At 42.7% G+C, this 13,031-nt stretch overlaps 1 protein-coding gene across 1 annotated transcript in view; it reads left to right on the forward strand.

The window, feature by feature from the left end:
* LOC124043719 (E3 ubiquitin-protein ligase MYCBP2-like) overlaps window positions 1–13,031 on the forward strand; it is a 320,564-nt gene that overhangs the window by 281,992 nt on the left and 25,541 nt on the right. The window contains 4 exon segments of the mRNA XM_046362606.1: window positions 685–813; window positions 3,427–3,559; window positions 3,847–3,950; window positions 11,857–12,045. Coding sequence (XP_046218562.1) covers window positions 685–813; window positions 3,427–3,559; window positions 3,847–3,950; window positions 11,857–12,045 — 555 coding nt within the window.

Genomic DNA, 13,031 nt, shown 5'->3' on the forward strand with positions numbered 1-13,031 from the left:
GTTTTTATTTTATCCAGAGCGTTGGTGACTGTGACTGTGCTGCTGGCAACAATTTAAATATGTGTGAGTGCTCTGAAATTGGAGTAGATAGCCAGAGAAAATTTACCAGCTATGTCTATCAACAGTTGTCGCAGTACCATCATGAACATTCTATTGAAATGGTTACTTGCATAGTGGAGTCTTTTGTTTAGAAGTGTTGCTAGCTAGCTGAACAATGAGCCTTATTCCCAGCTCATAACGTTACAACCCTGCTTGAATCTGCAGGCAAATAACCAACCAGGTTCAATGTTTGCTAGCTGCTCTAACATTAGGCTATAACTAGCAATGCTAATGGCTCTGAGATATGAATAATATTACTACACAGATCATACACGTAACGTCAGCTAGCGTTAGCTAGCTAACAGTACACATGACATTTCTGTGGCTAAACCAACTAGGCTCGTAATGTAACAATTTTATTTGTGTTTACAGATGGCATGAAAGTTCACATGTTATAGAAGGCATTTCTGCCAAATGGCTTTCTTGTGAAATAGTGATGGGCGTGATACGACTAGTGTCCTTAACTAGTCACAAATTCAAGCTGGGAGTGCCCTTTTTTTTTTGCACTTGCCCCCTGAAAGGTCTGTGCACAGCCTTGCCGAGGTGTTCAGTTTGTAACCGAAAGTCTCGTGCTCCCATCCACAGCCTATGTGCGATAACCATGACGACAGCGAGACTGCAGCCATCATCCTGTGTAACATGTGTGGTAACCTGTGTACCGACTGTGACCGCTTCCTCCACCTGCACCGACGCACACGCTCCCATCAGAGACAGGTCAGTAGTACCCACATTCACCTGTAGGTGGCAATCTGCTCCCAGTCATTCCATTGCCTTCAGAAAGTATTCACAGCCCTTGACTTTTTCCACATTTTGTGTTACAGACTGAATTTAAAATGCGTTAAATTAAATAACAAAAATGTCACTTGCCTACACACAATACCCCATAATGTCAAAGAGGAATGATGTTTTTTTTTTTTTTTTTTTTTAAATCACTTAAAAATGAAAAGCAGAAATTTCTTCAGTCAATAAGTGTTCAGCCCTTTGTTATGGCAAGTCTAAATAAGTTCCAGATTAAAACAAGTCACATATAGTTGCATAGATTCACTCTGTGTGCAATAATATAATAACTTATTGATACTACCCACCCCGCAAGCGGGAGCGTAATCATAGCCTCAAACTAATTAGCATAACGCAGCGGCCATAAATATCCCTAGAAAATGTTCCTATTCATGAAAGTCACAAATTAAATATATTGAGACACAGCTTTGCCTTTTGTTAATAACACTGTCATCTCAGATTTTCAAAATATGCTTTAGAGCCAACGCTAGACAAATGTAAGTTTATCATCGCATAATGCTATGCTAGGCTCTGCTACCAGCAGGCAACATTTTCACAAAAATAAGAAAAGCAATCAAATTAAATAATTTACCTTTGAAGAACTTCAGATGTTTTCACTCCACTGGATGTCATAAGGTGAATGCACCAATCTGTAAGTCGCTCTGGATAAGAGCGTCTGCTAAATGACTTAAATGTAATGTAAATGTTAATTTTTTCCAAAAAGATAATTTTTGTAGGCGAAATAGCTCCGTTTGTTCTTCACGTTTGGCCGAGAAATTGACCGGAAAATGCAGTCACTACAACGCCGAACTGTTTTCCAAATTAGCTCCATAATATCGACAGAAACATGGCAAACGTTGTTTAGAATCAATCCTCAAGGTGTTTTTCACATCTATTCAATAAAATATCCACCGGGACAATTGGTTTCTCATAAGAAGCGATTGTAAAAATGGCTAATTGTGTACTTTACGCAAGATTTTCTGCGGGAGCCATCATGTGACCATTTGCTCAATGTGGTCCCTTACGGCTATTCTTCAACATAATTGAGTAAAAATACGTCACAATGCTGTAGACACCTTGAGGAATACGTAGAAGAGTAGAGTGTAGAGTGTTTTCTATCCAAAGCTGTCAATTATATGCATAGTCGAGCATCTTGTCGTGACAAAATATCCTGTTTAAAACGGGAACGTTTTTTATCCAAAAATGAAAATACTGTCCCCTAGTTACAAAAGGTTAACATGACTTTTGAACGACTACCTTATCTCTGTACCCCACACACACATAGTAATCTGTAAGGTCCCTCAGTCGAGCAGTGAATTTCAAACACAGATTCAACCACAAAGGCCAGGGATGTTTTCCAATGCCTCGCAAATAAGTGCACCTATTGGTAGATGGGTAACAAAACAAAAAAATCAGACATTGAATATACCTTTGAGCATGGTGAAGTTAATAATTACAATTTGTATGTTGTATCAATACACCCAGTCACAACAAAGATTCAGGCGTCCTTAATAATACTGAAAAATATTTTTTTTTATCCTGAATACAAATCCAGTACTACACGTTACTGAGTACCACTTGATATTTTCAAGCACAGTGGTGGCTGCATCATGTTCTGGGTTTGCTTGTAATCGTTAAGGACTGGGGAGTTAAGGACTGGGGAATCCTAGAGGAAACATGGTTCAGTCTGCTTTCCACCAGACACTGGGAGATGAATTCACCTTTCAGCAGGACAATAATCTACAACACAAGGGCAAATCTATACTGGAGTTGCTTACCAAGAAGACAGTGAATGTTCCTGAGTGGCCTAGTTACAGTTTGGACTTGAATCTACTTAACAATCTATGGCAAGACCTGGAAATGGTTCTGTCAATAATCTAACAACCAATTTGTCAAAGCCTGAAGAATTCTGAACATAATATTGGGCAAATGTTGGACAATGCAGGTGTGGAAAGCTCTTACCCAGAAAGACCCAAAACCGTAATCGCTGCCAAAGATGCTTATACAAACTATTGACTCCGGGGTGTGAATACTTATGTAAATTAAATTTCTGTATTTCATTTTCAATTAGTAACATTTTCTAAAATCATGTATTCACTATGTCTTTATTGTGTATATAAATCTGTTTAGGACTTTTTTAATTCAGGCTATAACACAAAATGTGGAATAAGTCAAGCGATATGAATACTTTCTGAAGGCACTAGACTGGGAGCCTGTCAAAATTTCATTCTTTCACCTTTTTTGCCACCTGCAATAATGTGTATACCCTCATTTGTGAAGACCTGACCACCTATAAATGTTAAAGATGTTCTACACAAAATACAACCTAAAATGATTTTTCCCCCTACTTTGGCTATAGTAATTTACAAGAGTTTTTGAACATGCATTTAGCTTAAGGTATTGATTAGTCATGCTCTGTATTTTCAATATTACCATTCATTCTGAAAATGTCTTAACATCCTACAATCCAATTCATATTACAACAGCATCCCTTTCTGACAGGAATATAATTCAACATGGCGGTAACCCTAGTCTGCTGTTTCTCTCCAGGTGTTTAAGGAGGAAGAGGAGGCAATCAAAGTGGACCTCCACGAGGGCTGTGGGAGGACAAAGCTCTTCTGGCTCATGGCTCTGGCCGACTCTAAGACCATGAAGGCCATGGTGGAGTTTAGGGAGCACACAGGTAACAGACCCTTTCTAGCCCTGTCCAGAAACAACCCCAGCTTACCATTACCCCCCTAGACACTTGTGTAGATCTGAGAGGGACTGAATATGGTTACATTTCCACCGAGCCTATTAGAAGGTAAAGTGGAGCTACTACTTGTTGCTTCTACCTTTCTAATTCTTTACGATCATAAAACGACACTGGCTGTCATGACTGTTGATCTGCCGTGTGATGTTAATGACAGGGATGTGGATGTCGTATGATCCTTTTGTTGTGCATAGCTAATGCTCTGCCTCTATGTGCAGGGAAACCAGCCTCCAGCAGCTCAGACGCCTGTAGGTTCTGTGGCACCAGGAACGGCACCGAGCTCTCAGCCGTGGGCAGTGTCTGCTCTGACCCAGACTGCCAGGTACCAACCACTCACATCATACGTCATAATGATCATTGTTCTGAATTGCATTGATAAAGCTCTTTTCATATTCAAGTGTTCAAAGAGCTAAACGTACTTAGTCCAGTCATAGTGATCATAGTAACATATTGGATCTACAGTTGAAGTCGGAAGTTTACGTACACTTAGGTTGGAGTCATTAAAACTCGTTTTTCAACCACTCCACAAATGTCTTGTTAACAAAGTATAGTTTTGGCAAGTCGTTTAGGACATCTACTTTGTGCATGTCACAAGCCATTTTTCTAACAATTTATTACAGACAGATTATTTCACTTATAATTCACTATATCACAATTCCAGTGGGTCAGAAGTTTACATACACTAAGTTGACTGTGCCTTTAAACAGCTTGAGAAATTTCAGAAAATGATGTCATGGCTTTAGAAGCTTCTGATAGGCTAATTGACATAATTTGAGTCAATTGAAGGTGTACTGTGGATGTATTTCAAGGCCTACCTTCAAACTCAGTGCCTTTTTGCTTGACATCATGGGAAAATCAAAAGAAATCAGCTAAGACCTCAGAAAAAAATGGTAAATCTCCACAAGTCTGGTTCATCCCTGGGAGCAATTTTCAAATGCCTGAAGGTACCACGTTCATCTGTTCAAACAATAGTATACAAGTTACAAACACCATGGGACCACGCATCCGTCATACCTCTCAGGAAGGAGACGCGTTCTGTCTCCTAGAGATTAACGTACTTAGGTGCGAAAAGTGCAAATCAATCCCAGAACAACAGCAAAGGACCTTGTGAAGATGCTAGAGAAAACAGGTACACAAGTATCTATATCCACAGTGGGACAAATTTCACCCAACTTATTGTGGAAGGCTACCCGAAACGTTTGACTCAAGTTAAACAATTTAAAGGCAATGCTACCAAATACTAATTGAGTGTATGTAAACTTCTGACCCACTGGGAATGTGATGAAAGAAATAAAGGCTGAAATAAACCATTCTCTCTACTTTTATTCTGACATTTCACATTCTTAAAATAAAGCGGTGATTTACTCAGATTAAATGTTAAGAATTGTGAAAAACTGAGTTTAAATGTATTTGGCTAAGGTGTATGTAAACTTCTGACTTCAACTGTATATAGCTAGCTCTTTCAAGGTGTTCAAAATGCGTAGGCCATACAACTTGAATGTTTAACTGATACATTTTTGGGAAAAGTGAGACAAGTGGGGGGAAAATAAGGGGGGAAAAGTTCATATACTATAACGACCTTATTTCAACACTTAGCAACCTAATGTGTTTATTTTATTTAACCCGGCAAATCGGTTAAGAACTAATTCTTACTTTACAATGACAGTCTGCCCTAACCCGGACGACGCTGTGCAAATTGTGAGCTGACATATGGGTCTCCCGATCATGGCCATTTGTGATTCCCGGTATCGAACCAGGGTCTGTAGTGACGCCTCTAGCACTGAGATGCAGTGCCTTAGACCACTGTGCCACTCAGGAGATTTTAGCCTCCTGGGGATGCTAAAAGAGGCATAGTTCTGCCATAATCTGAGCAGAATTTGTATATCTCTTTATTGGAAGCTTGAGGACATTATTTATTAACTATAATCTTGCCATTTTTCATCTTACAACTTTTCACATTTCAGACATTTATTTGTATTTTACGTTTGAGAAAAGGGAAAAATGGCATACTTTAAAACTTCTTTGGGCTTGGGGGCAGTATTTTGACGTCTGGATAACAAGCGTGCCCAAAGTACTGCCTGTTACTCAGGCCCAGATGCTAGGATATGCATATAATTAGTAGATTTGGATAGAAAACAATCTAAAGTTTCCAAAACTGTTAGAATGATGTCTGTGAGTATAACAGAACTGATATGGCAGGCGTAACCCCGAGGACAAACCATCCAGGAAGTGGCTTTTTTTATGTGGGTGGTTTTCAATTGAATGCCAATTAAGTGTCTAATAGGTTAGGACCCCGATTGCAGTTCCTATGGCTTCCTCTAGATGTCAACAGTCTTTAGACATTGTTTCAGGCTTGTTTTCTGAAAAATTAAGAAGAAAGAGACTTTTATGTCAGTGGACTGAGGAAGCATGCAGTACTGGTTTGCGCACCCTTCGTTGTTTTTCCTTTCTTATGAATACGCTATTGTATATTTCATTTGTGACTTTCTGTTGAAATTTTATCGATTATTTAGACAATTGACAAACTGAGGATTAATTATAAACATAGTTTGACATGTTTCGATGAACTTTACTGGTACTATTAGGATGTATTTATCTGCATGTTTTGACCGCCTTTGATCCAGTGGATTACTGAACAAAACGAGCCAACAAAAATACGTTTTGTGGATATAAAAAGGGACTTTATCGAACAAAAATAAAGTTTATTGTGTAGATGGGACTCTTGTGACTGCAACCAGATCTTCAAAGTTAAGTGATTCATTTTATTGCTATTTCTGACTTTTGTGACTACTTGGTTGGAAAATGTTTTTATGCTTTTGTAAGCGGGGCACTGTCCTCAGATAATCGCATGGTATGCTTTCGCCGTAAGGCCTTTTTGAAATCTGACAAAGCGGCTGGATTAACAAGAAGTAATTTTTTAAGCAATTTCACCGGATGTTGTCGAGGTGGATCGCTAGCGGCTCGCCTGTGCCAGAGAGGTTTAAACATTAAATTAAATTTGTATGGCTTTTTTCTACCTCTTCCGACACTGTTATGAAAAACCCAACTCGGTAATAATGATCATAGTAATGGATTTTCAACTGTCTAAACTTACCTTACCTGCCACCGGTGGGAGACACCCAACTCAACTTGCCTTATTAGGCTTGGAGTCCATTTCCGTCCAGTCCATTCAATATATGGACATTGAAACTCAATTTATTTTAAATTGTACAGTTCATGAATTGAACTCCAAGTCACTCTCTAAATTGATAGATGTGACCCAGACTCTTCTGTACAGTATCGCACTGCAAAGGGTGTTGCTATTTTAAACAGACTTTGAAAAAAGTTGGATTTGATTAGATTTATCTTCCAAGATGGCGTAGCAGTAAGACGTCGTGTCGTGTCCCTTGTATATATCGTTTTTTTCTTTTCGTTTTTACATATTTTTCTTCGCATATCTTTTAAAACATTTTGCTAAACCTCAACTTCTAAATACTCTCCTGCAACCCGCCTCACCCAATGTAGCTATTTTTCCTAAAGTATTTATACTTACTTCGGATCCGGAACCCCTCAACTGAAGCTAGCCAGCTAACTACCAGCTATCAGACAGCAAAACATTGCTAGCGGTCTTCAGCTAACCGGTCATCAGCTAACCTTTAGCTCGGAAAGCTCTCGCCAGTTCGAACAACGCGACTCTAACCAGAGCATAACGGACCTATTTTTTTTATCCCCGGATTCCCACCGCAAACGGAACATTTTTCAGCTGGATCTTCACAACTAGCTATCTAGCTAACTGCAACCCCTGATGGTTACTCCTGGCTAGCGTTTCCACCCACTTAGCTTGAAGCTAGCCCGGCCAGAGCCCCTGTGCTACCACCGTAGCATACTCCTGGGCTACAATATCCGGACCCACGACCGGTCTATCGATGTCACCGCATGAAGAGGAATAAACAGACTCACCCCATCGCGACGTCCCCCAAAGGCTAACTCTCTAGCCCTTGCTATCTCCTTGCTTGCTAATTCGGCCTGCTAACTGCTAGCTTGTTTAGCCCCGGTCCGCTAACTGCTACCTTGTTTAGCCCCGGCCTACTAACTGTTAGCTTGTTAGCACAGGCCTGCTAACCGTCTGAATCGCCGCGTCCCAAACACTCTCTGGACCCATATTTACTTTCTATCTCTTTTCGATTTTTAATTTGTTTATACCTTCCAGTAACCTGCATCTCACCCAATGTGATACGGAATTGCTATTATTTTAAACTTTTAGAACACACTTAAGAACCTCTAAATAGCTACAAGCTATTTAGTCATTGTTAGTTTTTTTAACCTGGATAACACTCGCCAGTCCAGCTTCCCTGCCCCATCCACCGCTGCCCCCTGGACACTGATCACTTGGCTACATAGCTGATGCATGCTGGACTGTCCATTAATCACGGTACTCCATTCTGCTTGTTTATGTTTTATCTGTCGGCCCCGTTGCCTAGTCAACACCATTTTACCTGCTGTTGTTGTGCTAGCTGATTAGCTGTTGTTGTCTCACCTACTGTTTTAGCTAGCTCTCCCAATTGAACACCTGTGATTACTGTATGCCTCGCTGTATGTCTCTCTCAAATGTCAATATGCCTTGTATACTGTTGTTCAGGTTAATTATCATTGTTTTAGTTCACAATGGAGCCCCTAGTTCCACTCTTCATACCCCTGATACCTCATTTGTCCCACCTCCCACACATGCGGTGATCTCACCCATTACAACCAGCATGTCCAGAGATACAACCTCTCTCATCATCACCCAGTGCCTGGGCTTACCTCCGCTGTACCCGCACCCCACCATACCCCTGTCTGCGCATTATGCCCTGAATATATTCTACCATGCCCAGAAACCTGCTCCTCTTATTCTCTGTCCCCAACGCTCCAGGCGACCAGTTTTGATAGCCTTTAGCCGTACCCTCATACTACTCCTTCTCTGTTCCGCGGGTGATGTGGAGGTAAACCCAGGCCCTGCATGTCCCCAGGCACCCTCATTTGTTGACTTCTGTGATCGAAAAAGCCTTGTTTTCATGCACGTCAACATCAGAAGCCTCCTCCCTAAGTTTATTTTACTCACTGCTTTAGCACACTCTGCTAACCCTGATGTCCTTGCCGTGTCTGAATCCTGGCTCAGGAAGGCGACCAAAAATTCTGAGATTTCCATACCTAACTATAACATCTTCCGTCAAGATAGAACTGCCAAAGGGGGAGTTGCAGTCTACTGCAGAGATAGCCTGCAAAGTAATGTCATACTTTCCAGGTCCATATTACTCTCTCCAGAAATAAGTCTCTCACTTTTGCCGCCTGCTACCGACCCCCCTCAGCTCCCAGCTGTGCCCTGGACACCATTTGTGAATTGATCGCCCCCCATCTAGCTTCAGAGTTTGTTCTGTTAGGTGACCTAAACTGGGATATGCTTAACACCCCGGCAGTCCTACAATCTAAGCTAGATGCCCTCAATCTCACACAAATCATCAAGGAACCCACCAGGTACAACCCTAACTCTGTAAACAAGGGCACCCTCATAGACGTCATCCTGACCAACTGGCCCTCCAAATACACCTCCGCTGTCTTCAACCAGGATCTCAGCGATCACTGCCTCATTGCCTGTATCCGCTACGGAGCCGCAGTCAAACAACCACCCCTCATCACTGTCAAACGCTCCCTAAAACACTTCTGTGAGCAGGCCTTTCTAATCGACCTGGCCCGGGTATCCTGGAAGGACATTGACCTCATCCCGTCAGTTGAGGATGCCTGGTCATTCTTTAAAAGTAACTTCCTCACCATTTTAGATAAGCATGCTCCGTTCAAAAAATTCAGAACTAAGAACAGATACAGCCCTTGGTTCACTCCAGACCTGACTGCCCTCGACCAGCACAAAAACATCCTGTGGCGGACTGCAATAGCATCGAATAGTCCCCGCGATATGCAACTGTTCAGGGAAGTCAGGAACCAATACACACAGTCAGTCAGGAAAGCTAAGGCCAGCTTCTTCAGGCAGAAGTTTGCATCCTGTAGCTCCAACTCCAAAAAGTTCTGGGACACTGAAGTCCATGGAGAACAAGAGCACCTCCTCCCAGCTGCCCACTGCACTGAGGCTAGGTAACACGGTCACCACCGATAAACCCATGATTATCGAAAACTTCAACAAGCATTTCTCAACGGCTGGCCATGCCTTCCGCCTGGCTATGCCTTCCGCCTGGCTACTCCAACCTCGGCCAACAGCTCGCCCCCCTCCTGCCCCCCCTCGCCCAAGCCTCTCCAGGTTCTCCTTTACCCAAATCCAGATAGCAGATGTTCTGAAAGAGCTGCAAAACCTGGACCTGTACGAATCAGCTGGGCTTGACAATCTGGACCCTCTATTTCTGAAACTATCCGCCGCCATTGTCGCAACCCCTATTACCAGCCTGTTCAACCTCTCTTTCATATCGTCTGAGATCCCCAAGGATTGGAAAGCTGCCGCAGTCATCCCCCTCTTCAAAGGGAGAGACACCCTGGACCCAAACTGTTACAGACCTATATCCATCCTGCCCTGCCTATCTAAGGTCTTCGAAAGCCAAGTCAACAAACAGGTCACTGACCATCTCGAATCCCACCGTACCTTCTCCGCTGTGCAATCTGGTTTCCGAGCCGGTCACGGGTGCACCTCAGCCACACTCAAGGTACTAAACGATATCATAACCGCCATCGATAAAAGACAGTACTGTGCAGCCGTCTTCATCGACCTTGCCAAGGCTTTCGACTCTGTCAATCACCATATTCTTATCGGCAGACTCAGTAGCCTCGGTTTTTCGGATGACTGCCTTGCCTGGTTCACCAATTACTTTGCAGACAGAGTTCAGTGTGTCAAATCGGAGGGCATGCTGTCCGGTCCTCTGGCAGTCTCTATGGTGGTGCCACAGGGTTCAATTCTCGGGCCGACTCTTTTCTCTGCATATATCAATGATGTTGCTCTTGCTGCGGGTGATTCCCTGATCCACAGCAGACGACACCATTCTATATACTTCCGGCCCGTCCTTGGACACTGTGCTATCTAACCTCCAAACGAGCTTCAATGCCATACAACACTCCTTCCGTGGCCTCCAACTGCTCTTAAACGCTAGTAAAACCAAATGCATGCTTTTCAACCGATCGCTGCCTGCACCCGCATGCCCGACTAGCATCACCACCCTGGATGGTTCCGACCTTGAATATGTGGACATCTATAAGTACCTAGGTGTCTGGCTAGACTGTAAACTCTCCTTCCAGACTCATATCAAACATCTCCAATCGAAAATCAAATCAAGAGTCTGCTTTCTATTCCGCAACAAAGCCTCCTTCACTCACGCCGCCAGACTTACCCTAGTAAAACTGACTATCCTACCGATCCTCGACTTCGGCGATGCCATCTACAAAATTGCTTCCAACACTCTACTCAGCAAACTGGATGCAGTTTATCACAGTGCCATCCGTTTTGTCACTAAAGCACCTTATACCACCAACCACTGCGACTTGTATGCTCTAGTCGGCTGGCCCTCGCTACATATTCGTCGCCAGACCCACTGGCTCCAGGTCATCTACAAGTCCATGCTAGGTAAAGCTCCGCCTTATCTCAGTTCACTGGTCACGATGGCAACACCCATCCGTAGCACGCACTCCAGCAGGTGTATCTCACTGATCATCCCTAAAGCCAACACCTCATTTGGCCGCCTTTCGTTCCAGTACTCTGCTGCCTGTGACTGGAGCGAATTGCAAAAATCGCTGAAGTTGGAGACTTTTATCTCCCTCACCAACTTCAAACATCTGCTATCTGAGCAGCTAACCGATCGCTGCAGCTGTACATAGTCTATTGGTAAATAGCCCACCCATTTTCACCTACCTCATCCCCATACTGTTTTTATTTATTTACTTTTCTGCTCTTTTGCACACCAATATCTCTACCTGTACATGACCATCTGATCATTTATCACTCCAGTGTTAATCTGCAAAATTGTAATTATTCACCTACCTCCTCATGCCTTTTGCACACAATGTATATAGACTCCCCTTTTTTTCTACTGTGTTATTGACTTGTTAATTGTTTACTCCATGTGTAACTCTATGTTGTCTGTTCACACTGCTATGCTTTATCTTGGCCAGGTCGCAGTTGCAAATGAGAACTTGTTCTCAACTAGCCTACCTGGTTAAATAAAGGTGAAATAAAAAGATGTAAAAAAGCATAACATGACCCTCCGTGTCCTATGTAGGAGTATGCCAAGCTGGCGTGCAGTAAGACGCACGCGTGCGGCCACCCCTGTGGCGGGGTGAAGAACGAAGAGAGCTGCCTGCCCTGTCTGCACGGCTGCGACAAAAGCACAGGCTGCCTGAAACAGGACGCTGACGACATGTGTATGATCTGCTTCACAGAGGCGCTCTCTGCCGCTCCCGCTGTCCAGGTATACTATACTGTACACAGAATTAAATACAATATGCTATTTATTTATTAATAGTATATTGTATCGCTATGATACTGACTTGCTTGAATCAGACGGTGACTCACACCTGGGTTCAATTAGTATCTGTTTTATTTCATATATGTGTGTGTATATATACAGTGGGGCAAAAAAGTATTTAGTCAGCCACCAATTGTGCAAGTTCTCCCACTTAAAAAGATGAGAGGCCTGTAATTTTCATCATAGGTACACTTCAACTATGACAGACAACATGAGAAAAGTAAATCCAGAAAATCACATTGTAGGATTTTTAAGAAATTTATTTGCAAATTATGGTCGAAAATAAGTATTTGGTCAATAACAAAAGTTTATCTAAATACTGTTATATACCCTTTGTTGGCAATGACAGAGGTCAAACGTTTTCTGTAAGTCTTCACAAGGTTTTCACACACTTGCTGGTATTTTGGCCCATTCCTCCATGCAGATCTCCTCTAGAGCAGTGATGTTTTGGGGCTGTTGCTGGGAAACACGGACTTTCAACTCCCTCCAAAGATTTTCTATGGGGTTGAGATCTGGAGACTGGATAGGCCACTCCAGGACCTTGAAATGCTTCTTACGAAGCTACTCCTTCGTTGCCCGGGTGGTGTGTTTGGGATCATTGTCATGCTGAAAGACCCAGCCATGTTTAATCTTCAATGCCCTTGCTGATGGAAGGAGGTTTTCACTCAAAATCTCACAATTCATGGCCCCATTCATTCTTTCCTTTACACGGATCAGTCGTCCTGGTCCCTTTGCAGAAAAACAGCAGCAAAGCATGATGTTTCCACCCCCATGTTTCACAGTAGGTATGGTGTTCTTTGGATGCAACTCAGCATTCTTTGTCCTCCAAACACGACGAGTTGAGTTTTTTCCAAAAAGTTCTATTTTGGTTTCATCTGACCATATGACATTCTCCCAATCTTCTTCTGGATCATCCAAATGCTCTCTAG

Source organism: Oncorhynchus gorbuscha, linkage group LG09, assembly GCF_021184085.1.
Source record: "Oncorhynchus gorbuscha isolate QuinsamMale2020 ecotype Even-year linkage group LG09, OgorEven_v1.0, whole genome shotgun sequence".
Classification (NCBI taxonomy): Eukaryota; Metazoa; Chordata; class Actinopteri; order Salmoniformes; family Salmonidae; genus Oncorhynchus; species Oncorhynchus gorbuscha.